The following is a 27,445-nucleotide window of genomic DNA, read 5'->3' on the forward strand; positions in this document are numbered from 1 at the left end:
TCATTAGTCACTAGGTAAATGCAAATTAAAACCACAAAGGAGTATAATCTGTAAAAATATTGAATCACTGTGTTGTACACCTGAAACTAATATAATATGTAAATCAACTATACTTCCATTTAAAAAAACCACAATAAAATACCACTACAAATCCACTAGAAAGGCTAAAATTAACAAGACTGGCAATACCAACCATCAGTGAGGATGTGGAGCAAATGGAACTCTCATACACTAGAGGTAAGTGTGAAAAGTGGTACCACCATTTTATAAAACTGTTTGACACCATCTTCTAAAGTTGAACCTTTGCATGTCCTATGACTCAGCAATTTCACTCCTGGGTATAGTCCCAAGAAAAATGTATGTATACATGCACCAAAAGACATGTATAAGAATGTTCATAGAGGTATTTTTCATCGTAGCTCCAAATTAGAAATAATCTACATGTTCATCAATAGGATGATAAATAAATTATGATAGTCATACAATGAAATACTATACAGCAATGAAAATAGATGAACTAGAGCTACAACATGGATGAATCACACAAATAATGTCAAGCCAAACAAACCAGATACTAAAATATAAACACTCTATAATCATATTTATACAAAGTTCAGAAACAGGTAATATTATTAAGTGTTGCTAAAGTCAGGAGAGTGGCTACATTTGGGGAGGAGAAAGGGGCAGTAATTGGGTTATGGCATGAGGGGAACTGGTAATTTTGTGTTTCGTGACCTGTTTGGTATTGAGTGTACTTATTTTGCAATAACTCGCAGAGCAATTATGATTTATGTACTTTCCTATACGTATTCTTTACGTCAATAAAAAAATTTTAAATACTTTCAAAGTCTCCAAAGACCATATATAAGCTACCTACCCATTTGACTGCTATGTCAACCTAAGAAGCCATGAAAGTGTAACTTTTTGGCTTTTAATTTTTCACCTGGGGCCAAGTGAATCTACTAGAACAGAGTCTGCCTTGCATGTGGTCCAGTTAAGGCCAGGATCAGACTTGGCCAGACTCAGTTCAGCCAATAGGAATCATCCTCTCCACATGGATTAACTGGCTAACCTCCACTTCCCTTCCTGACCACAGCATGGTTCAAGTGGAATTTTAACTAATTCACCTACACAGGCATATTTCCCTTGGACACAAAGCTCTGAAGAGCCACGTGAGTCTACCAGGCTGTGGACTGGCTACCCTAATGATGTGCAAACAAACATTCCTCTTGGCCAGAGAGATGCTCGTTATGACTGCCTGTGGTTGAATGATCATTGCATGTGTCCCAAGAGAGGACTGACTACACCTGTAGCAGCAAGCACACATCTTTCCTTGCTCATCAGAAGTCATTCACTGACAACTCAACAAGAGGATTTCATCGCTGATGTTTCACAAATACAGGGAATCCTCGTAAAAGGATACTTGTGGTCAAAGCTGTACCACAGCCTGAATAGCCATGCACTCTCCTGCTTTGTCCGGTTTCCTCTGGCAGTATCTGGACCATCCTAGGAACAAACAAGAAGAAAGATACTTAGTTGCAGAAAAGGGATTGAAATAGGGGGAAAAGCTTCCCTTTTAACCATAACCTTTAGAGATTTTGAGCTCAGAGTCAAACATCCTGTATCACAAAAATTTCAAAGATTTATCAGGAGGTAATATTTTAAAAGAAATCAAATAAATCCAAAAGGCAGACAAATCAATCCCCAAAGAAACAGGCTTGGTTATGTCTGAGGGTAGACCAACTCAATGTAGTATAAAATTTCTTTTGGCATTTTTACTGTAATTTTCCTCAGAGTGTCTTTTTTTTTTTTTTTTTTTTTTTTTTTTTTTGCGATGTGTGGGCCTCTCACTGTTGTGGCCTCTCCCGCTGCGGAGCACAGGCTCCGGATGCGCAGGCCCAGCAGCCATGGCTCACGGGCCCAGCCGCTCCGCGGCATGTGGGATCCTCCCGGACCGGGGCATGAACCCGTGTCCCCTGCACCAGCAGGCGGACTCCCAACCACTGCGCCACCAGGGAAGCCCCTCAGAGTGTCTTTTAGCAGGTTAATTACCCTAAAGTAGTCTAGATCCTAACAGGCCAAAATTGATTTATAGAGAAGATTAAAGAAAGCATCTGTAAAACCAACTTTCCAGGTCCCCCACAGCTGGCCTGGGGAAATCACGCTTGGTTGAGTTTCCTGACAAACCAGCCAAGGACTCTTTGTGGTCCTCACCCAGGCACCTGCATTGTGTTCCAGGCAGTTAGTAACTTGCCCTCCCAGCTTTAGGAAGGGGGGTGGGGGTGGGCAGGGGAAAGGGAGCCAGAATCAGCATCTCTGTTATTTTCTCTGCCCTCAAGTAGTACGCTCCTTTACTACTCCTCTCATGCCTTTCCAACTCAAACATCCCCATCATTTCATTTTCAAAGTAACTGGCACAATCAAGCATTCATTTGTGGTTTAGGAAATCTGTTCTGTGCGAGTAGGATAAGCAGCACAATTGATATTAAAAAGTGGGCTGATGGCAGCAGTCTGAGGGCAGTGCCGGGGTTCTATATTGCTGGATGACAAGCTCTGAAAGTACAGGCTGCTTGTGAAGTGCAGCCATTTTTATCATCCTCCTCTTGAATGTTCTAGGGAGAGGCAGCTCTACAAGTAAGGGGCAATCAAGAATAACCAAATAGGACTTCCCTGGCGGCGCAGTGGTTGAGAGTCCGCCTGCCGATGCAGGGGACATGGGTTCGTGCCCCGGTCCGGGAAGATCCCACATGCCGCGGAGCGGCTGGGCCCGTGAGCCACGGCCGCTGAGCCTGCGCATCCGGAGCCTGTGCTCCGCAACGGGAGAGGCCACAACAGTGAGAGGCCGGCGTACCGCAAAAAAAAAAAAAAAAAAGAATAACCAAATAAAAGTTGAGTCAACGATTACAAGTATGTAGTTCCAAATCTCCGTGGGTGTAAATTCTACCTGTAGTAGAGACGCCAAGAAGGAGTCAGAAATCTCTGAGAAGGTAAGTAAGATACAGACAAGCATAGGGAGGGAAGTTAGCAAGCACTATTTAAATTCCTAATATTTCCAACGGCAAAGATGACTTTTAAAAACAGAGTCCCACGGTATTTGAGGAATGTTTAGTGACATATATGCAAATGGCTTAGTTAAATGGGCCCTTCTGTGGATGAGGAAATAAAAAGGAGAGACCCCAGAGACCAACTTTATTTCACATTTTAATAAATCACACAGGGAAAAGGGGGCACAGAAATGTCTCTATTTGCAGAAAACAATCATTCCTTCAGGTAATTAATTGCTAGCCCAATGACAACTCTAGGGAGATTTCGAAATGCCACACGACTGAGTGGAAAGGTGGTAGATGACTTTTTTGCGAGATGACCGCTTTACGAAAAAAATTAAATGCTTCTTTATAAAGTGATAGGCTCTAAGCTCTTGGTTCTAAGTGTCTGTAGAATCTTACTAAAGAAAAAACTAGCAAGATGATAAACATCTTCTGGAAGGATGCTATAAACCATTGGGCATAAGACAAGTTCCCCAAAGTCACTTTTGTCTGCTCTTCCACTAAAATGACAATAAAAATGGCAAACCCCTATTCTGTCATCCTAACCTCTGCATTATCAAATCACAGTGCATTCTCATCACCTGAAACACTTAAGTTCTTGTCATCTCACCTTAAGGAAGCTACAGGAGACTGACCTATATAAGCCCCAAGAGGGACAATGAAAATGAGTAAAGCAAGGGAAAGGCTTTTTTTTTGAAGGCAAATTAAGAAAAGGTCTTCTCAGGCTACAAAGAGATATGCCTACAGTCCACAAATAAGATAAAGCGACCTTAGAAATGTAAGACACTAAGAGCCAACCCTGAAAGGTTACAAATTCAGGGCAAATAAAAAGTGCAACTCTGTAACGGGGGTGTTAAACAACTTCTTATTCTAAGAGATGGGGCCAGAAGTATGATTATGTACAGGAAGAACTTGGATAAATCCACATATAGAGGCTTTGGGGAAATCGGGGAGGGTCTGTGGAACAGGACTGATATTTTTAAGCTGACCCAGAAGACAACCAACAACTGCTTCCTAGCATGATTTGGGTGGCTACCATTCACAAGCCAGCCAGCCCTTCCTGCGGGTTCAAAGCAGGGGTCGGTGTGGGTGCAGGTGATCCTACAGTAGGTGGGTCGCCTGCCTGGGCTGCCCAGAGAAAAAGCGGGGACTTGGCTCTCCCACCATGCCCTCCTCAAAACCTCCATCCCCACCAGGACGGTTCACACCCCCCCCCCATGTCTTTAGTTCAGCCTGCCTCTAGAATCCAGAACACCCTTGCATACTCTCACCTTCTTCCACCCACAACACCTACCTGGCTGATCCCTATTCATCTTTCAAGGCTGTGCACAAGGTTGGCATCTCTGAGAAATGTTTCAAAGGCAATGGAGTGCTCCAAGAGGCATAGGTGTAACCATCACAGGCTTTCTCAACAGACTACCTGGGTCCAAGTCCTAGCTTTACTCCTGACTGTGCCTTTGCCCTGCTGTGTGACTCTGGACAAGTTTAAATTGAGACATAATCGACATATAACATTGCATATGTTTAAGGTGTACACCAGTGTTGGTTTGATATGTTTATATATTGCAGTTTGATTACCACCATAGGTTAGCTAATGCCTCTATCCTGTCACATAATTACCATTTCTATTTTGTGGTGAGCACAATTAAGATCTAGTCTCTTAGCAACTTTATAGTTTATAATATAGTATTGTTGACTACATTCACTATGCTGTACATTAGCTCTCCAGAACTTGTTTATCTACTAGTTGCAAGTGTGTACCCTTAAACATCTCCCCAAATCTCCCCCTCCCCCATCCCCCAGCCCCTGGTAACCACCATTCTGCTCTCTGTCCTTATGAGTTACACAAGGGATTTTAAAACATTTTACTGAAATTGTTAATAGAGAAGCCCCTTCAGGAAAATAAATACCACTAGCTCTGCTTAGTGGCAATTTTTGAGCATGAAACAATGAATGGCTATTTCTCCTGCATTCATTAAGCACCTACTGTGTGCCAGGTACCATGCTGGGTGCTGGAAACACAAAGAGGAATGAGACCCCGCACCTGCCACTTGAGGAGCACATTTACAGAGGGGGAGACATCAACAGACAGATACATATGGGATGAACAAAAAGAAAGCAGATTGAAGACCTGGGGAGTGGCAAAAGGTCCTATTTTGAAATAATTTTTCTAGGACTAATGAATAATGATTTCTGGGTAGAGTTATATTTCATTCCATTCTTATTGTTAAGAGATGTATTTTTTATGTTAAGGTCATTACAATAATGAGAACAGCTTATTTTTTTTTCAGAGATGGAGCAGAATACTGCCCCTGCCCCCCAAAGATTTCTACATCCTAATCCCTGGAGCCTGAGTCTGTTAACGTTACACGGCTAAAGGGGCTTTGTGGGTGGACTTAAGGTTTTCCAGGTAGGCCCAGTATAATCACATGGGCCCTGAAAAGTGGACAAGGGGGGGAAGAGAGTCAGAGAGATGTGGAGGGAGAAGAGGCAGGAGAGATTCAGAGCATGAAGTTTTCATAGTTGGAAGTGGAGGGGGTCAAGAGCCAGGAAACACGAGTGCTTCTAGGACCTGAGCTTGACTCCTGGCCAATGGCTGGCAAGGAAACAGGACCTCAGTCCTACAAGCACATGGAAGGGAATTCTACCAACAACCTGAAGGAGACTGGAAGTGGCTTCTCCCCCAGAGCCCAACCCCACTGACACCTTGATTTTGGCTTTAAGAGACCTAAAAGAGAGAAATCAGTAGAACCCACCAGACTTCTGACCTACAGAACTATAAGACTGTGTTGTTTTAAGCCACTGAGTTTGTGGCAATTTGTTACAGCAATGATATGAAACTAATGCAGAGCAAAAGAGTACATAATTGATGCAACCCAATTTGGGTCTTTCTCATGTCCCTGGGATGATGGGGCCAAGATTTCTCAGAAGCGGGTAACACAGGGTTTAAAAACAGGGAATTAAGAGCTCCACACTGCCTCCACCAGGGCTTCTCAAATTGTAAAGTGCACACAACCCTCCTGGGCACCCTGTTAAAGTGAACATTCTGATTCTGTGGGTTCAGGTGGGGCCTGAGAGTCTGCATTTCTAACGAGCTCTCTGGTGATGCCCGGGCTGCTGTCCATGGGGACACTCGGAACAGCAGGGGGGGAGGTTCACGGTCCCTCTTGGAGAAGCAGATAAAGCCCTCCACCATCTCACCTCTGCCACTCTCCACCCTTATCCTGTATCACATTGTCACTAAGCCCTTAAAGACAGAGATTCATCTGTCGTGTTTGCAAATGTATTCCCAGAGCCTGCAAGAATGTCTGAAATATAACAGATGCTCCATAAATATTTGTCAAATGAATGAATAAATGTTAATTTTGAACTTCTAAGACAAAAAAAAGGAATAGCAGAAAGGGAAATCAGGGGCCAAGGGAGGCCATCAGAAAAATAAAAAAGTGTGGTGGGGAAGGCAGTCAGAGAGTAGTAATCTGAGGAAAGGCACTTCAGCAACTGTTTGAAGTTAAAGATTTAAGGGACTGGATGTCAGATTTTAGCCTGGAAGGAAACTGGGGGAGGACCCAGGAACAAACAAATCCAACTTGCCCAGAAAGGTATATGTGAATGCAACTATAAACAGCTGAGTTTCTGCAGTTTTCAGGTACACACACACACACACACCACAAGCACAGTGGTTTCCCTTCCCCCACATTCCACTAATATCCTGCTTGTGACCTTGTCCTGCTGAGATGACAGAGGCGGGATACATTCAGATTCGTGTTCCTGCCTACTCCAAAGAGGCCTCATCAATGAGCGCGCTTCTGTAAACTTGGGGAAGGAAGTGAATGATGTGTCTGCGTGTCCGGCCAACATAAATCTCAGCTGCATCTGGCATGAAAAATCCCCCCTTGAATGGGTTGGGAGGCCACCCCCAGGCCCAGGCAGCTTGCCTCCAGCTGGGCTTGTTTTTGTTTTGGTTGCAAAGTCACCAAGACCTCCACAGAAACAAAGCAGCTGAGTATTTTGTTTTGTTTTGTTCTAATGAGTCAAACTTGCCAGGGACATGAAGCTGAAGCCTATCCACAATATTCTCATGCTTCCCTCACACACAGCCAAAAGTTCTGGCCAACAGCTCCCTTCTTTCGCCCACATGAGCTAATATTCTGTGGCTCTGTAGCCATGACTCTACTTATAACCTTGGGCTTCTAGGACCGGTGAGGAAAATTGTGCTCCTTATAAACTGTGCTTTCCCATCAAATATCACTTTTTTGGGGCTTCCCTGGTGGTGCGGTGGTTGAGAGTCTGCCTGCTGATGTAGGGGACGCGGGTTCGTGCCCCGGTCCGGGAGGATCCCACATGCCGTGGAGCGGCTGGGCCCGTGAGCCATGGCCGCTGAGCCTGTGCGTCCGTGAGCCTGTGCTCCGCAACGGGAGAGGCCACAACAGTGAGAGGGCCCGCGTACCGCAAAAAAAAAAAAAAAAAAAAAAAAAAAATCACTTTTTTGTTTGTTTGTTTGCTTTTAGCAAGATGGGGAACAAACATCTGGACTTCCCCCACCTCTGATTTCAGTTTCATGACAACATTGAGCATGTGACCTGGATCCATTTCAGCGGAAGCTGCAAGGAACCCAGGGTTTCACCCAAAACTGAGAAGCCCATTTAGTTCTCTGTTTTACTGGTTTCTCATGACCACTGAGCACTCCCAGCCCTGTTGTTAATGGCTTACTGGATCAAGAAGTCAGGCCAGAAGGACTTGGAGAAATGAGGCCCTTTCTGCATGAGGGCATGAGTCATTTTTCAGAAGGTGTCCTGAAGAACTGAACTTGAAGTTTGCCTTTTTTTCCCAGTCTGACAGCAATCTTTTTTTTTTAACATCTTTATTGGAGTATAATTGCTTTACAATGGTGTGTTAGTTTCTGCTTTATAACAAAGTGAATCAGTTATACATATACATATGTTCCCATATCTCTTCCCTCTGACAGCAATCTTGAAAGACTTTCAAAATGCCAACAGAACTGCCTTTGAGGGCCCTCTGCACGACTGCGTATGAGGTTTGGAAGGAGGGCGGTCAAAGCGAAGCTGTGACACAGCTCCTGACCAGGGCTGGCCAAAGGGGTGCCATTGGGAGTGCAGCGGAAGTGGCTACCGTCTGCCTGGTCAAAATTGGCCCAAAGGGCAGTTTCCAATGTTCACCCTGCCTGAGGCTGGGGGCGCTACCTTAGCTATCACTGCATGGACTAAATGCACTGCCAGAACCCTTAGCATTTAGGACCCACTGCTTTTCAAACATTTCCACAGCAAGTTTGTTACTAAGTCTAGTTACAAGCCCACTGTCTCTGAGACATAGTAAGTTCAGCTACATGAAACCAACCGAACCATTTCACATATTTCCTTTCACAGATGCTTGAGTCCAGAGGCAGGAGCGATGGAAAACAGCAAAATGGCCGGGGGGAGGGGGGGCGGTGTTGACCAACTTGGAACTGTCAAGATGAAATTGCCCCAAACCCTCGATATCCACCTGGCAGTGACCTGTTTTTCTTACAAAATTAACTTGACTGGCCACAGGTCTATGGAGGATGTGTATCCTACCAGAGCTATTATTTTCCCTTCGGTGAAATGAGGATGTCCATCATGAATTTCACCCAGGTTTCCTCAGATCCCAGTTTGGGGGAACCCAAACTGTCAGACTCTAAATTGGCTGCCAGGTGCACAGTTCCTGAACCCCTGTTTTCTAAAGTCCTTAATCAAAGCTCGAGTCAAATAGCAACTTTTCAAAAAGAGCTTCTCATTGAAACCACATGTTCCCAACTGGCACAATGGCCAATTCTAATATAGCCGCAAAGGCCTTCTGGAGCACCGTTAAACTGGGCACCAAATCTCCAAGTGAAGCTCACTGAACGCTCTTCCCAAAATGCCTAGAACTTTCAGAGGTCATGGCTGTGTGTCCCTTAAGGGGCATCAACCCAAGAATGGCTCATCAGGCTGTAACCACCCTCAGAGAAAGCTGTGGTGGCACCCCTGGGCCCCACACGGCACCACATTTTGCGAGATGTGTTAAATCTGATTTGGTAGCTGGAGTCATTTAGAAGATCCTAGGGAATCTAAGACATGCAGACTGGATTTGGGATTAAGTGCAATGATGAGTGTGATGCAAAGTTGACTGAAAGAAAAAGAAACACTCAACGTGGCTTTGTGGACAACACATGCACGTGGTGAGTGAAGCTTCCCAGGCCCTGTGCTGCTCTCACTCCCCCATCTTCCCATCAAATACCGATCAGGCCCCCCATGGACCAGGCACTGTGCTCAGCACTGGGTATTCTATGCTGAACAAAACAGTTCTTCACTCCCAAGGCCAAATAATAACATTTTGGAAACAAATCTCTGCTCCTATCGTGAGTTTCCCTTCCCCCACCTTGCCTGCCCAGGAAATGCTGGCCTGGGGAAGGAGCAAAACCTGGAGGCAGAATGAGCCCACCAGCCCCACAACAGGGCTGATACAGCAGCTTTAGAACATGGCTGCCACTTTACTTATGCTCCTCCCATCCAGAGGTGATGGTCTCTATCTCCTCCCGCTGAATCTGGGCTGGCCCTAGCAACTTGTAGTAATCACGGAAGTGATGCTGTGTGACTCCCCAGGTTAGGCCAGAAAGGGCCACATAGTCTCCAATCTGCTTGCTGGGACACGGGCTTTTGGAAGCCTGAGCCATCACATAAGAAGTCCCATACCCTGAGGCCATGGAGAAGCCATCACAGGCATTCTAGTCGACGGTCCTAGTCTGAGTCCTCCCAGCCCAGGCACCAGACATATGAGCGAATGAGCCTTTGGATGATTCCAGCTCCCAGCTGTTGAGTTACCCCCAGGTTTCTTCATGGAGCAAAGGCAAGCTGTCCCGACTATGCCCTTTCCAAACCTAGAGAATGTATGTGGATACGAAATTGTTGTTCACTTTCCTTCCTATGTTTGGGGCAGTGCATTATGCTGCAAGAATGACTGGAGCAGATGGCAAAACCAAGGACGAGCACGCGCCTCTTCCCCCACCATCCCCACCCCCGCCCCACCCCGGTCTCCATCAGGATTCTCTGTGGCAGCAGGAACTCTTCTCTGCTGTCACACGAGATGCGGCCATAGCGCTCTTGCCCTCACCTGCTTCTACAGCTTCCACTCCAGGCTGTCACTGCCACCACGATCCTGCCCAAACCTTAACCGTTAGCCTTGCTGTGACCTTCATCGCCTATGGGGCTGAGGGCTGCTGCTCTGCTACTGCCGCGCCGTCACCCAGCATCCCTCCTCTCTTGCTCAGATTCCCTGGGCTGGAGAGTTGATCACATCCCTCTCCTTCCCAGAACGAGTTACCGCGAGCCAACCACCAATGTATCCATATACCCATTCTTGGAAGGTAGGGAGTCAGCTTAAACACACTTTTTGGCCCCTTAATATGTTGTTTAAGATCAGGGACTTTGGACTCAAATCCTGCCTCCATCATTTTCTAATTCTCTGACCTTAGATGACTCACTTCAACTCTCAAACTTCAGCTTCTAACCTGTAAACTGGGGATAACAGTTCCTATTCATAAGGTTTTTGTCAAGACCACAATGAGGGAATCTACGTAGACTGCTTGGCGTGTAGTAAAGGTTCAATAAATTTTAGCTATTTTTAATAACACCTCCCTGGGAAGAAGCATCTCTCGTGACTTACCCCTTGTAAGACTTGGAAGCTGTCATTGTTGGGTGGTGGGTCTTGATCTGGATCAACACCAACTCTATAAGTCATCAGAGAGAAAGACAAGGAGAAAAACAGAGAGTATTAGCTTGGACCATAGCGGCCAGGCTGGCTGAAAGTAGCCAAGAGGCTGACCATCTTCCCAAGGTGGAAGGAGTGGTTAGCTAAAAGAAGGGGAAGGCTGTCATGCAAAAGTTGTGCGAAAGAGGTCACATACACCACGTCAGATCCCAGGGGTAGGCCGGGCAATCAACCTGTGTGCTGACACCTTAAGCAAGACCTCTGGGGAACGGCACCAGCGGGCAAACTGTCCGCCTGCCCTCCTGTACCAGATGGTCCCAGGTAGCAAAAGGTGGGTCCTGCCGCCCCAGGCCTCTTCCTCTCTGCTGCTTCCTTACTCCCCTCTGACCTGCTTTTATTTCCTAACCTTTTGTTATGGAATTTTTCATATATCCAGGTAAGTTTTGAAAGAATTTATAGTGAATACCTGTATACCCCTCACCTAGATTCTACCATTAACATTTTGCTGTATTTTCTTTATTACATACCTAGCCCTCTCTCTATCATCCACCTTATTTTTTGGATGAATTCAAATAAAGTCGCAGACATCCGTACACTTCCCCTAAATATTTCAGCATGCATATCATTAACTTTCTATCCTGGTGGCCCCGTATCTTCCTGCAGCACAGATGACCTGAGAACTCACACGTTTGAGATCAGCAACTGAAGACAGAAAGAAAAAGCAAGGTGGCACAATCCACTTATAACGAATTCCATGAAAGCACTAGGGTAGGCTGACTTGGCTTAGCAACATACCAACTGTTGCCCTATGTATCTGTTAATTCTGTATCCTTGAACCTTCCTCACTGTAAGGCAGAGAACTGTGGCACTGATGACACGGGTAACATGGGACAGCGGAGGAGGAGACAAAGATGCCAGGAAAATTCTCTACTTTCCTTGTTCCCTCCAATATTGCAAAGAGTGGCTGGGATCATAAAAGCCAAATAGAAAACACAGCTTTCAGCAGGTCTGATTTGAGCTTGAAGAGAGGTGCTGAATGGCCTCGACCATGTGTGTTATTTGCGGTCTGGCACCAGGGTGCTGACTCCAATGAGCAGACAGTGGATGTGCAAAGCCCCATGTGTGCCTTGTTTTTCCTCCTCTCCCTCCCACTTCTCCACCTGTGATGCCCAGGATATATCTTGAGAAAAGAGACTAATGGAAAGGAGGAATAGAAGACAACACAGACATACTGGCAGCCTCCACTGTTTTACTCCAGGCTTGCTGAGCACTAAGCCAAGGTGCGTGCCCCCTGGACGGGGGTGAGGAGATACAGAAGGAAAGGGAACAGTCATCCCATATTTTGCTGAAGGAAAAGTTTAAAAAACACGAGATGAACTCATGCATTCAGCAAATATTTACTGAGTGCCTACTAAGCCAGGCCCTGTTCTGAGCACTCTGTTAAAACCTATAGTGTACCTGGCACCAGATTTCCTCCCCACAGGCCTGAGGTTTGATGGAATCTTTGTAGTGAATTAGATTGACTTTGCTGTGTCTAGAGGTCAATTTCTGGCAGGAGTTTCTGAGGCCTGAAGGCTTGACCTCATAGCTGGACATTATCCAGGGACTTTTTTTTTTTTGTGGTACGTGGGCCTCTCACTGTTGTGGCCTCTCCCGTTGCGGAGCACAGGCTCCGGACGCGCAGGCTCAGCGGCCATGGCTCACAGGCCCAGCCGCTCCGCGGCACGTGGGACCTTCCTGGACCGGGGCACGAACCCGCATCCCCTGCATCGGCAGGCGGACTCTCAACCACTGCGCCACCAGGGAAGCCCCTATTCAAGGACTTTTGAGCAACAAACCTCACAGAGATTTTTTTGGAAATGAAATATTCTGGGGCCCCAGGACTATCCACAGAGGTCACACGAGAGCCTCAGAGCTCCCAAAGTGTCTAACATACTGAAGTGGTAGAGGAGAGGTCACACTGAATTCCTAGCTGTTGATCTTTAACTCTCACCTGTTTTGAGAGTCTCTAATGTACGTTCCATAGAGAAATGTCCTCTATATGGTGTCAGATCTGTAAGACCAACAGCTAGGAATCCAACATTAGGTCTTGTTCTGTGGATTCTACAGCCGCATGGAGCCACTTCATGGCAGACTAATTTGCATAGATGAGCTCCCCAGTAAAGCCTCAGAGAGAGGGCAGAGTACTGGTTGCCAGTCTGTCCCCCAGACAGCCTACCGGAATGCCTGGTGACACGGCAGCCTTCTGCCTAACCACAGAGAGGCTACTGTGGGGCAGGAGCAACGAGATGATGTGACCTGAAGGGCACGGCAGGCAGGATGGCCAAGAGCACAGCAGCTCACACCTGCCACGGACAGTCTCTCCTTTCTCTACTGTGAATTCTGAAACAGGTGTATTGCCTTTGTAAGTGGCTTCCACGCAGTAAAGATAAAACAAATGGATTTTATCAGCCTAGGTGAAATAGGAAACCTATGGGTAAGAGAAAAGGCTTAAGTGTGCCTTGTCCTACAATGAAGAAAATAAAGCCAAACATAATAAAAGCTTCCAAATGAAGTCTAGCCCCCTCTATTCTTTCAACTAATCTCTGCTAGGAGAAAAAAAATTGTTTAACAAGAATTAAAATAAATTCTGTTTAACAAGAACTGCTTATAAAGACTAGGTTTTAACTATTTTCATTCAAGTCCTGGAAACATAAGAGGAATTCATCTATTATCCTCGGCCCACATGGCCAGGCCAGAATTCAAACAATGGAGTACGAAACATCGGAATAACCTGATAAACTCACAAAATCAGGGCCACCCTAACCTCATCCCAAACTGGTTCGACATTTTGCTTGGGGGAACTTGAGAGTGATTCTAGATGTACATCATCCAACAGAACTTTCCGCAGTGATGGCAGTATTCTAGATCTGCACTGTCCAATGTGGTAGCCACCAGCCACATGTGGCCACTGTGCACTTGAAATGTAGTTAATATGACTGAGGAACCGCATTTTAAGTTTTATTTCATTTTAATTAATTTAAATTTAAACAGCCACATGTGTCTAGTGGCTACCAAATTGCACAGTGCAGATTCTAGAAAGTACTAATTCCAGCCATGTCTCTCTAGCATCACTTTTTTCTCTGCCAAAAAAAATGACAACTATCTGCTTCCTTCTGCCTTCTCAGTGATAATACCCAAGATTCCTGCTGGGATCCTGTGGAGATGCAACTCTGTAGTCCCACAAATATTAAGTAAAAATTTGCTTGAACTGATTACTTAGACAATGGAGAGATTTCTCACTTCCTCGGTATAGAAAATAAGATTGAAAACCCGCTGAAAGCTCTTCTATACAGATAATTGTCATAAACATGAAAGGAATGACAGGATTAGAAAATCACCACTTGCCCCTCACAGTGTAATAATTGTTTGGAGACAATTTTACCAGTGGGTAAAAGGTTGTTGGGAATTTGACTATTCATATGATGTTAAAGGATCACTCTACAGGTAACTTTTTAGTTACAAAGGGAAAACAGTGCTCTTATGGAGAGACCTGGTGTCTAAAGTGATCAAATTTAACATCACTAATAAAAGGCCAGTCTGACAACATGCACCACCTGATATGATGCAACAAGAAAGTATAACATCACTTTTACATTATTTTTGGCCCCCCCCAAAAATGATTATCTATCTCTACTCAAGAGGAAAACAAATTTAAAAAATCCACTTTGTAGGGCATTATGCAAGACAATTATCCTGAAAATCCTGACTCCTTAAAAAAAAAACAACTCTCAATGTCATAAGAGACAAAAAAGAGGAGGGGAGGATTGTTCTAGATTAAAAGAGACTAAAGGGGCTTCCCTGGTGGCACAGAGGTTAAGAATCCGCCTGCCAATGCAAGGGACACGGGTTCGAGCCCTGGTCCGGGAAGATCCCACATGCCGCGGAGCAACTAAGCCCACGTGCCACAACCACTGAGCCTGCGCTCTAGAACCCGTGAGCCACAGCTGCTGAGCCTGCGCGCCTAGAGCCATGCTCCGCAACAAGAGATGCCACCGCAATGAGTAACGAAGACCCAAGGCAACCAAAAATAAATTAATTAATTTTTAAAAAAAAGAGACTACAGAGGTGACGACCAGGTAAGTCAGAGCACACAGTGGCAAGGAGCGGGGGGAGGGGCATGGAGCCACCACGGGCCTGAATTTAAAAAAAAGAAAAAGATGACAGCCAAAGGAGACTTTGATTGGATCCTGGATCCTGTGTGTGTGTATAAAATTCATGTTACTTTCTCAGGTGTGATAAATATACTGTGATTATGTAGAAGACTAGATTCCTAGGGGATACATGCTGCAGTATTTAGGGGTAGAAAGTCATGATGTCTATAACGTACTCTGAGGTACTCGGAAATGGTTGAGAGAGAGAGAGAGAGAAAATGACACAAAAATGTATGACAAAATGTTAACAAATGGCGCATCCAGGTTAGAACTTGGATATTCATTGCTCCATTCTTTCAGCTTCTTTTACAGATTTAAAATTTTTCACAACTTAAAAACAATATTTAATTATATCTTTGGTGAAAATGTTTCACAAATACGTGAGTACAATTTCCTGTCTCTATAATTTAATCTAATTTACTAATAATGATGATTCGGGATCCTCATGTTACTCCAGGGTCTGAAAAATCACAAATTGTAAAGAGTCATGGACATAGGGTGCTATAATAGGTAAATAGGTAGATACAGTCTAGTAATTACATGGGTTTTTAAATCCCAGATAAACCTTACAATATTCTGTTGAGGTTTTTCTCCTAAAAGTGAAGGGCAAGGAGAAAAATGCTAGTTAACTGAAACATATGGTTAACTAAATTCCAACCAAGACAGCCATCCTCAGATCTGGTTGTGCACATCCCCTGGAAACCTGCAGTTCTGAGCACAGGCCTACCCAGAGCCCCCGTTCCTTGCTTTTCCCTCCCTCTGCTATGGCAGTTCTGATCCTTGCTGCAGCCACTTGCTATCAACTACCTGCCTGAGATGCAGCCCAACTCCTGGTCCACTCAGAGCCTCCAAAGACCTCTGGGGCCCTCCCACAGGTGGAGTAACTTGGGAGGGCCCCTTGGAGGGTCTCGGAGGTCCCTGCTAATGACATAAGTGCTGAATAGGAGAAAGTAAACCTGCTTCCCAGCTTGCTACTGGGTTTTAAATGCCTAAAGAAAACAGACCAGGGGACTTGCGACACAGTCGGTGTTCTGCGATTTCTTTCCCCATTCAAGGCTGTTTACTTCAGGACAATCGAATGATTACTTTTCTGGCAGGGTTGATGGTCTCTTGGACCAATCCCCAAGGATGATAATGGACCTCACAAAGGGCCTCACCCTTGGGGCAGGGTGTGTGGTGGTGTGCTGGGCAGCAAGAAAGACCAGGTACAGTATTTTAAGTACAGTGCTTCAGAAGACTTAGGGTTCGTTAACTTTCTGAAATTCCTGGTTTCAGGAAACTGTCCACAATATATATTTCCCTCCTGACCTGTTACAACGCTTTTGATCTAGGCCACTATATAAATCTAAAACTTCTGTGCTGTTTTATTACATCATATTTTAGCACTCCCCTGATACATCAGGGTTGAGCTCATCTAAGCACATACAACAGTCTTTTCCTCCAGAATGAATTGAATTATCCCTACTTTCATTAAGAATAAGACAAATGTGGTAATCCCATACCAAATGAGAAAATAAAGCTATCACACTGATGTGCTCATTCTGGAATGAATACAAAAAATGAATCATTTCCCTTTTGATATAGTTTGTACATTCTGATTAACCACCATATAAAATGCCATGAAATCTCAGAAATTTTAGAAGCTAGATTTAATCAACAGGTTTTTACTTTTTAATTGGAATGGCTGAGGTCCTAAATAATTTGGGGGATATGAGACACACACGTTCATATAAAACCTTGAACAACAAACAGATCATTATCTGAATTCTCTCATGTCCCAAGTGTAATAACTTGCACTTTGCCTGAGGGACCTCCCTTCTTGAAGGTTGGATATTTCAAAGGAAAGGATTTCCCCTGCTACTTAACTGGAAGTTACAGTCAGGTCTCTGAAAATGAATCTGTGTGTGTGTGTGTGTGTGTGTGTATTTTAAACAGTAGAAAAAAGTGTGAATCCAGGGAACTTAAATGCTTCAATTAATTGTATGCATGTCATTACAGTTTACATTGGGGCCTGGCAATATCCCAAGATTCATGCCCCATGACAGGTACTGCTGCTTTTACCACTCTCCTCAGAGAGTAAAACACTTTCACAACGAGAAGAACAGAGTTCAAGCCTGTTTTGTGTTTGATTTATCTACCAGCACCCAGAATCAGATCAGGAAGAAAGCATGCCAGTTAAAGATATGGAAAGGAAAGAAGAAACACTAAAGTCTTTACTCTGATAGCCCCAAATCACCACCCTGAGGCATAATCAAATCATAAACTTGGATGGACACTGAGAAACAAATTGCATTAGAAGAGTCTTTCATTATCTTCTGATTTCAAGAAAAATCTGTTTTTTGTATCTTCTGATTCACCATGATAAGGTACAAGTACACAAATTCATACTTAAAAAGTAAAACAGCATTGGTGCTTAATGAAAATGGTATAAACCATACCCCAGTCACGGCTGAAATACAAAATTCGAGTTCTCTTTATGAGTTGAAAGATCTTGTTTACTAGATCACAAGCAGAATTTTGTGGGGAAAGCGTTTGCGGCTCTGAAAATGGGCTGCTCTTCACACTAAGCTCAGCTGTACATGGAGAGACTCGCCAACTCCAGCTTTGGTGCCACACACTGTCCAGACTGGGGCGAGGGGGGACAGACTCTCAAGAACACCAACACATCCATCAGCCCAGAGGAGGGTAGAACAACAGAATAATGATTAACCGGACCTCCTGCCCCTTTTCGAAAAGGTTGGCGCACACGGGGAAGGAAGAAAGAGACAAACAGCATAAAGAGAAACATCTCAGGTTAGAAAGAGGAGAAAAGCCAGGCCCAGTTAATTTGTTTCTGAGGATGCCCTGTGTCACCTGAAGTACTGCCAGCGGTGTTCGTTCTGGTCCTCTTCGGAGGGCTCCTCGACGCCAACTCTGGGCAGCAGAAGAAGGGAACGTGAGTGTGACGGGGACAACAGGGGAACTAGGAGCTCCGGGCACATGACCTGGACCACGTCCATCAAAGGATAAAATCCGCACCCCCTCTTAAACTGTCCCCCTGTTCTCTAAAATCCAGAGAGGCTGCTAAATTTACATCAAAAGCAACAATGTTAGCAGCCAGGTCAAATGAGGATTGATTAGGAATGAAGACAAGCCTCTCAAAATATAACGTAATAAAATCAGAGTAATAAATGCAACTCATAGAAAATGACTTCATACAATTTTTCAGGAATTCATCTGTTTTATAAAGCAAGACACATCCATACAAAAACTAGAAAACAGAAAGTTGTTATTAAACATGTATTTGAAGTGTTTACACGCAGTTTTACACATATTTGACAGAAAGAACACTGTATCGCTGAAAACAGCAAAAACAGAAGATAAAATGGCCTTTTTTTCTAGACAAGTAATCACACTGTCCATGGGCTGTATCCGAAGGTCGGGAACCCAACTTCTGCTATTCTCTTTACCTGATGGCTTCAGGAGTTGACACGGTCTATTTTCACCTCCCTTAATAATTGCTGGGTTATTCAGACTACATTTGAATTACACCATCATACTAAGAGCAGGGTTTCACAACCTCAGCACTACTGACTGACATTTTGGGCCGTGGCCTCTACCTGCAATATAGCACCAGTAGCACCCCCCTCCAGCTGGAGCAACCAAAAATGTCTCCAAACATTGCCAAATGTCCTGAGAGGGCAAAACTGCCCATAGCTGAGAACCTCTACTCTAAGTCCTGCATTCTCAGTGGGGGGTGATATAGACCCCAGGCGCATGAAAATCGGTTCTTATGGGACAAAAAGTTTTTTTAGATATTACAGATATCTAAATTTTTTAGATATTATCTAATTTTTTTAGATTTTTTTTAGATATTACAGTGGTTTGTAGCCCTCTAAAGCACCATAGTACATAAACAGATATATCGATCTGTGGTATTAAAATTTCAGTGGAAGAGGTAGATAAGAAGAACATTTTTAAAGGCTCTTATTCAGAGGGGCACTGATGGAAAAAAAAGGTTGAGAAACACTGTGCTAGACAATGCCCAAATACTCATGCTACTAATATGCCCTGAAAAAAGCAAGTGAGAACATGATGCTTCTTAAGGTGGTACTTTTAATGAGGTATATGTTCAGAATGTGACTTAAACCAGACTATAGTATTGAAAAATTATAACAAATTCCAGAAGAGCAAGCTGGATTCCATTAATGTACAATTCACTAGTAATAATAATAGTAATAGCAGCAGTATTAAGGCTATGATTAGCAATGATAATGTCATAGCTAAAATACACTAAATGCTTTCCATGTGCCAGATGGTACATTTAATGGCAGAATTCTTTATCATGTTTATTTGGTATCACATTTTATCTTCACACTGTTGCCATCCCCATTTACCCAGACAGGAAACTGAGAGCAAGAGAGGTTAAATAAGTTGCCCAAGGTCACAAAGGTAGAAAATGATGGAACCAAGATTGCAACTGAAGCTGTTAGATCCCAGAGCCCTACCTCTACCCCTTACAGGATATTGCCTTTGACTACAAGGTGGCATCTTTAAATTCTTTTAAAATATCCAGTAACAAATGCTATTACATAAAGATCTCAGGGCTTCTCCCTGCCTTTATTCCTTAATTTATCTTTAAAGAGCTTTATCTTAAACTCTCAGTGTGACAGGATTATACCTAGCAGAGTGACCTTACTTGTCCTTGAGTGATTGTATTGCTGCACTCTGGAGTATGAAGGTTATCCTGTTCATTTGGCTGCCTGGGTGTATGCCATTAACCCCCCACCACAATCACCACCACTTCATTGGTGTGTCACTTGAAGCTGGGCCTTCCAAGAGGACGGCCACCATGCCACCAAAATGTGCTCAGGATATAGATGAGGCTCATCTGCTGAATCTGCGCATCTGATGGTTTTTTCAAGTTGCCAAAATTACAACCTTTGTGAACAACAACAACTTGCTCAAGAGACTAAGAAAAATAGTATGTAGTTTGTATATTACCAGAAAGCAATTTCAGCATTTTGCCATTATGTTTTAAAATAGCAATCACATGCTCAACATCACTAATTATTAGAGAAATGCAGATCAAAACTACAATGAGGTATTACCTCACACCAGTCAGAATGGCCATCATTAAAAAGTCTACAAATAATAAATGCTGGAGAGGGTGTGGAGAAAAGGGAACCCTCCTCCACTGTTGGTGGGAATGTAAATTGGTGCAGCCACTATGGAGAACAGTATGGAGGTTCCTTAAAAACTAAAAGTAGAATTACCGTATGATCTAGCAATCCCACTCCTGGGCATATATCAGGAGAAAACTATAATTCGAAAAGATACATGCGGGAGTTCCCTGGTGGCCCCCATGGTTAGGATTCCGGGCTTTCACGGCTGTGACCCCGGTTCAATCCCTGGTTGAGAAACTGAGATCCCACAAGCCGTGTGGTGTGACCAAAAAACAAAACAAAACAAAACAATACACATGCACCCCAATGTTCATTGCAGCACTATTTACAATAGCCAAGACATGGAAGCAACCTAAATGTCCAGCAACAGAGGAATGGATAAAGAAGATGTGATAATATGAACACAACACACACACACACACACACACACACACACACACACACACACACACACACACACACGATGGAATATTACTCAGCCACGAAAAAGAATGAAATAATGCCATTTGCAGCAACATGGATGGTGAATCACTTTGCTGTACTACTGAAACTAATACAACATTGTAATAAATTAACTATATTTCAATTTTTTTAATGGTTAAAGAAATAATAAAAAAAACAAAATAGCAGGGCTTCCCTGGTGGCGCAGTGGTTGAAAGTTCGCCTGCCGATGCAGGGGACACGGGTTTGTGCCCCAGTCCGGGAGGATCCCACATGCCGCGGAGCGGCTGCACCTGTGAGCCATGGCCGCTGAGCCTGCGCATCCAGAGCCTGTGCTCCGCGATGGGAAAGGCCACAACAGTGAGAGGCCCGTGTACCGCAAAAAAAAAAAAAAATAGCAATCACAAAATTCCAATTTAAAAAGATAAGTTGGATTTCTGGAAAGCAGTGACCTGGCTTTGGATTTGTGGTTATATTCATTTTATATTATACACAGACTAGAAATTAGCCATGGTTAAAAGTCATAGCTAACTCCTAATTATTTATGGAGGAACTCCAAGTCCTACCCTGGGCTTCTGACTTCTGGGCAGCCACTTAGCAGCTGATCAGGACCTCTGTCAGCAGCCTGGAGAAGTAAGAAACAATTAGGTACTGATCTTAGTGAGGTCACAGATGTCAAAACACCACACTGAACTTCAGGGGGTTTCCGAATCATTTTAGAATAAGAACCTGGTCCACATAAATGATTCGTGGCCATTAAGTAACACCATAAGCACAAGCCACAAAAACCGATCAGTCTCATTACCTTATTTCTGAGGGAATTTCTTTTGATGTAATCTCCGTAAATGTCAGTTTCTACCTCTAACATATCACTATTTATACACATCTGAAAAAAACGCAATGAACTGACACCATATGTATTTTTCACCAATGGCACACTTTGCTTCATTACACTATCTGGGTAGAGTTGGACAGAAAGAAGGAACTAATAAAGATAGAAGCAGATTGAAATTGAAAACAGAGAAACAATACAGAAAATCAATGAAATAAAAAGCTAGTTCTTTGAAAAGATCATTAAAATTGACAAACCTCTAGCAAGACTGAAAGAAAAAAAAAGTGAGAAGATGCAAACTACTAATACTGTGTCATGAATGAAACATGGGATATCACTACAGATCTCACAGACATAAAAACAATAATAAGGTTATGCTATGAACAACATAAACGTGACAATTAGATGAAAATGACCAATTTCACAAACTGCCACAACTCACCAATATGAGATATAGCGGTTAAAGAAACTGGCTTCATAATTTATATAATAAAACTTCTGGAAAAGAAGACTCCAGGACCAGTCGGTTTCACTGGAGGATTCCATAAAACCTTCAGGAAGAATTAATACCAATTCTAAACAACCTCTTCCAGAAAACAGAAGAGTAGGAAATATGTCCCAACTCACTTTGAGAGGCCAGATTACCCTGATATCAAATCAAAGGCAGTATGAAAAAAGAACACTACAGACCGGTATCCCAAATCCTTAACAACATATTAGTTAATAGAATTCAGCAGTATGTAAAACATTTATTTATACACCACAACCAAGTGGGGTTTAACAAGCAAGGTTGGTTCCATATTTGAAAATTACTCAATGTAACCTATCATATTAACAGGCTAAACAAGAAAAATCATATGATCATATCAATTGATACAGAAAAGCATTTGATAAAATTCAACATCTGTTCATGATAAAACTCTCAGAAAACTAGCAATAGATGGGAACTTCCTCAACTTGATGATGAACATCTACAAAAACCCTACAGCTAACATCACACTTACTGGCGAAAGACTGAATGCTTTCCCCTTAAGATCGGGAACAAAGCAAGGATGTCTGCTCACATCACTCTTATTTAACATAGTAGTGATGGTCCTAGCCAGAGCAATAAGTTAAGAGAAGGAAATAGCACACTGGTTGGAAAGGAAAAAATGAAACTGTCTCTATTTGCAAATGATCTGATGGTCTACATAGAAAGTCCCAAAGAATTTATAAAACCAAAAACAAACTCTCCTAGAACGAATAAGTGAAATTGGCAAGGTGTCAGGATACAAGGTCAACCTACAAAAACCAGTCGTATTTCTATATCCTGGCAATGAACACACAGAATGTTAAACTGAAGATAGAATAACATTTAAAATAGCTCAAAATGAAGAAGAAATACTCAAGACGTAACTCTAACACACACAGGCATTCTATGCTGAAAACTATAAAATACTGCTAAAAGAAATCAAAGAAGACATAAATAAATGGAGAAATGTGCCATTTTCATGGATTGGAAGACTGAATAAGGTAAAGATGTCAATTCTCCCCAAACTGATATACAGGTTTAACACAATTCCTATGAAAATCCCAGCACAAGTTTTTTTTTAAGATGTAGACAAGCTTATTCTAAAATGTAAATAGAAAGGAATTAGAAGAAGAGCTATGACAATTTTGAAAAAGAATAAAGTGGGAGGACCCACTCTGCCTGATGCTCAAGCTTATTATATAACCATAGTTATCAAAGTGTGGTACTGGTGGAGGTACAGACACATAAATCAACAGAGCAGGACAGAAACAGACCCGAATGCATACAGCCAACTGATTTCTGGCAAAGGAGAAAAAGTAATTCAATGGAGTAAGGACAGTCTCTCTTACAAATTGTGCTGGAACAACTAGATAGCCATAGTCAAAAAAATAAAATAAAACCTCAACCTAAACCTCATGTCTAATATAAAAATTAACTTAAGATGGATCATAGATTTAAATGTAAAGCATAAAACTAAAAAACTTTTAGAAGATAACACAGAAGAAAATCTTTGGGACCTAGGGCTTGATGAAGAGTCCTTAGACATAACACCAAAACCATGATGTTAAAAATAAATAAATAAATAAATAAATAAATAAGTTGCATTTCATTAAAATTAAAAGTTCTGCTCTATGACAGACTGTTAAAAGGGTTAAAAGACAAGCTGCAGACTAGGAGAAAATATTTGCAAACCACATATCTGATAACAGACTAGTATCTAGAACAAATAAAGAATTGACAAAACTCAATTAAAAAAACAAATAATCTAATTAGAAAATGGACAAAAACCTTGAACAGATATTTCACCATTGCTTATTTGAATGGCAAATAAGCACATGAAGAGATATTCAACATCATCAGCCATGAGAAATACAAATTAAGACCACAATGAGGTATCCCCACATACCTATTAAAACAACTAAAATAAAAAAGTGTCAACAGCAAATGCTGGCAAGGATATGGGAGAAACTGGTCCCTCATACGCAGTCATTTCCTGACCTCTCACCATGTGCTAGCTGTTATGTTCTAAGTGCTATCTATATACCCCATTAATATTTTCACAACAATACAATTATTATATGTGTACATATACAGCTTGCACACATCAGGGAAAGTAGCCCACGCTCCCGGCTCTGGGTAGGACTACTTCAATGGCCCATTTTTTGAAAAGGGTTATGAGAAGTGCAAAATGTCACAAGTCAACTGTCTACTCTCAGTGGAAAGTTATTTGGTCCTGTATGTGTTGCCAGGGGGGCAGTCAGAAAAGAACTTATGAAATAGCCTGAAAAACAAACACGATTTAACCAGGCTCTGAGCATCCAGGGCACCTACTGGGTAACCAGATAAATAGGAGCAGGAAGTAATCTCAGAGAGGTCACCAAATGCAAAGATTCTCAACTCTGTACAGGGTAAACCTCCTTTCTTGCTCTTATTTTGCTACACAGAACAAAGATGATACCATCTTATGTCTCAAGTTTAAAGCCAAAAATCTGTACATTTTCTTCTTCAGATTTCTACTTCCACAGATGAATTATTTTCCCTAATATGACTCTTGACATTCACTCCAGGAAACTGAAATTTTAATCATCCTGAATTTTACAACATGAAAACGGTCCCTAACGCAGCGAGCCTTTTGGGCAGTATAGCACAGTAGCTAAGAGTGTACCTGGGTTCAAATCCCAGCTTGCCCACTTAAAGCTTTGTGACCTTGGGCAAGTTATTGCTCTATGCCTCAGTTTCCTCAGCTCTAAAATGATATAGTAGTAGCTCCCTTATAGGAATGCTATGAGGATTATCTTAATGTACGTGTTGGCATCTCAGCCAACAACTGCAGCACAAACGTTAGCTATTGTAAGACTCTTACTGATAAGCCCACCCAGGTTCTGCAGACCCACTCAGATCTGAGGCTGAGACCCACTAACCCAGAAATGGTGCAGCCGGCAGTGGCCACGCCCAGGAATCCCTGCCTCCCATCAATATAAAAGTTCCAGAAGAGGGAGACTACTCTCTCAAATCCCAGTTTCCTCCCTGACCCCAAGGATGACTGCAAGACCCTTGTCGGTTTCTCCCTCCTCCAAGCTAGGTGTACTCCGCAGTTGTCAGCCCTGAGCAAACTAACAGCCAGCAGAGAAAGAAAAAAAAAAACATTGCCATCTTGTGGCTTTTCAGAGAATTCTTCACACCTATGCGCCACCCAAGTCTTCTCATTCCCAGCATGTTCACCCTTTGCAGATCTGAAACTGAGGCAAGTGGCAAGAGCACTTTCGATGACGCACAGGACACACTTAGAGCTGCAGGGACCTGGAGAAAAGGTGACAGCATGCTTTTATTTAACGTGAAGGAATACGGAGGCCGAAAGACATGAGGAGCTTGTCTTAAACCAGGGTCAGAGTTAGGCTGTGGGTCTCCTGACCCCTGTTCCAATGTCCTCTTTACTGTAAGGTGCTGGAGCTCACAGGCACAGTTTGCAATTCAAATGCTCTTAAAAAAAATCAAACTTGGGTCAATGACTCTCCATCCTGACACAGCTACAAAACCACAGGCCGGGGATGTCCATGAGGCTGCAAGAAGTGAGGGTTATGCAGGAAATGTCACCTCTTCTGTGCACTAAAGCAAGAAGAGACGCAGCATACAGTTTCCTCCTAAAACAAAACTCTAATGGTCTCCGTTTATTTCCAGCTGATGAGCTTATTTTTCAAGGCCTTAGGTTTGATTTCAAAGGAATGTGAAATGCCAGACATTGCCAGCAGCTATGTTTATTCTCTCTCCTGCAGCTTTAAGACTTTTTGAATTCTTGCCCTAATGTCGCGGCACTAGCAAGGTCCAGGTGTTTCTAATTCCTTGTGTTTTTGTACCCACAAACAGTTTAATGATTTTTTTTTCTGATGGAAAATTCAATACTCTGAATTTTTATTTATTGTTTTTTTATTTTTAATCCTTCCCCAAACAAAACAAGAAACTATAAAAGCCTTCCATGCACTAAGCTGTATGTAGCACCCCCTGCATGGGAATAGTGACATAGTTAGACACAAAACTGGCCTTGGTTTCAAACCGACCTTATATTAAGCCATGACAACATGGGCGTCGTGCCTCCACCAATGATCCAGACAGTGAAGAAGACGATGAGGAGGGTGGTCGTGAACATCATCTGGCGTGCGTAGGATGCCGTGTCTCGGATGGCCAGTGCAAATGCCATCGCTCCCCTGAGGCCTGCAGGGACCAAAGAGGAAGCTCTCCTGTCATAAGGATAAATAACAATGTGTCCTCAAATCCACTGCTGCCACTTGGGGCTAATAAATTGTATCTGCTTATGCTTCAGGAGTCGAGTTGTTTTATACAGAAAATAACTTTAAAGGAATAGGATTTCCTCCTATTTGAAGTTTTCTTTTGCAAAATGCCCAAATGCAATGAGAAAAACACTGCACCGTTTTGTATAGCACATTTTAGAATAATAATACTCTTTTATTACTGAAATAATTCTCCTGCTAATAACATGAACCAAAAAGAAATATAAATAAGAAATAATCATATAAGCTCTCTAAGTCTGTGATCCAAGTACTACCCAAGCACTATACAGTCATTATAAACTTAAGAAGCAGGCTAGGTATGAGTATGTGAAATGCACAAAACAGCTCAGCATTTCCTTAGCAAAGCCAGGCAGAGAAGTAACAATATAACCTGATCTGTATCAGGAGTTGGTGAGTTTTCTGTAAAGTGTCAGATACTATTTTAGGCTTTGTGGGCCAAGAGGAAAAACCAAGGATGTTATGTAGGTACTTACATAAAAGAGAGAAAACAAATTTCCACAAAATTTTATTGACAAAAACCAAGAGCATAATAAGTACTATAAGTATAATATATAAGTACCATGTTATAAAACTATAATAAGTAATTATAATAAGTAATAATAATTATTATAATAATGAGTTCAATTTATTGTAATCCAGGTCTACTAGTGAAAAGAATGGATTTCTTCTGGGGGTGGGAGATTTCAGTTAATTGGGTTTCAAAGTTAGTGTCCCCTATCATCAAATAGGTTGCAAATATTCATCTGTAAAAGCCATTCTTAGCCCATGGGGTAGATGAAAACAGGCAGCAACCAAATTGGCTGACCCGTGGTCTACAGCCACATTTTTATGTTCTAGAGCTTCTCTTTCTAAGCTCTTTTGTTCCTTCCCCATACCATGCTCCTAATTTGTTCTATAGTAAAGACTTAATCCATGGTCTTTAATAGCTATCTAGTATAAATTCCTATTCACCATGGGTAAGACTGTGTGTATATTATGAGAATGAAAAATTAATACTCAGTATATTTATTCACATATTTTCCCACCTTTTCCAATAATTTCACAATTTCATTAACCTGAGAACTTCACAACAATTCACTAAAGAAGAGTGATTCAGTAAAATGTACATTAAAAAATAGAGCAAAGTCGATGTTCTCTATTAATTTGTCCTAGTCAAATATTGACACACATCTAGACCATCCTACAGCCAGCTACGACACCACTTAATATTTAAACCTTTAAATG

At 42.6% G+C, this 27,445-nt stretch overlaps 1 protein-coding gene across 2 annotated transcripts in view; it reads right to left on the reverse strand.

The window, feature by feature from the left end:
• Window positions 1-27,445, reverse strand: part of SLC9A7 (solute carrier family 9 member A7) — a gene marked incomplete at both ends in the record, with an annotated part of 141,627 nt that overhangs the window by 10,200 nt on the left and 103,982 nt on the right. For both annotated transcript variants that reach the window (XM_079727329.1, XM_079727328.1), the window contains 4 exons: window positions 1,424-1,506; window positions 10,728-10,791; window positions 17,819-17,878; window positions 25,970-26,123. In XM_079727329.1, coding sequence (XP_079583455.1) covers window positions 1,424-1,506; window positions 10,728-10,791; window positions 17,819-17,878; window positions 25,970-26,123 — 361 coding nt within the window. The remainder of the gene's footprint in view (window positions 1-1,423; window positions 1,507-10,727; window positions 10,792-17,818; window positions 17,879-25,969; window positions 26,124-27,445) is intronic.

The sequence above is a fragment of the Hyperoodon ampullatus genome, assembly GCF_949752795.1.
Source record: "Hyperoodon ampullatus genome assembly, chromosome: X".
Classification (NCBI taxonomy): domain Eukaryota; kingdom Metazoa; phylum Chordata; class Mammalia; order Artiodactyla; family Ziphiidae; genus Hyperoodon; species Hyperoodon ampullatus.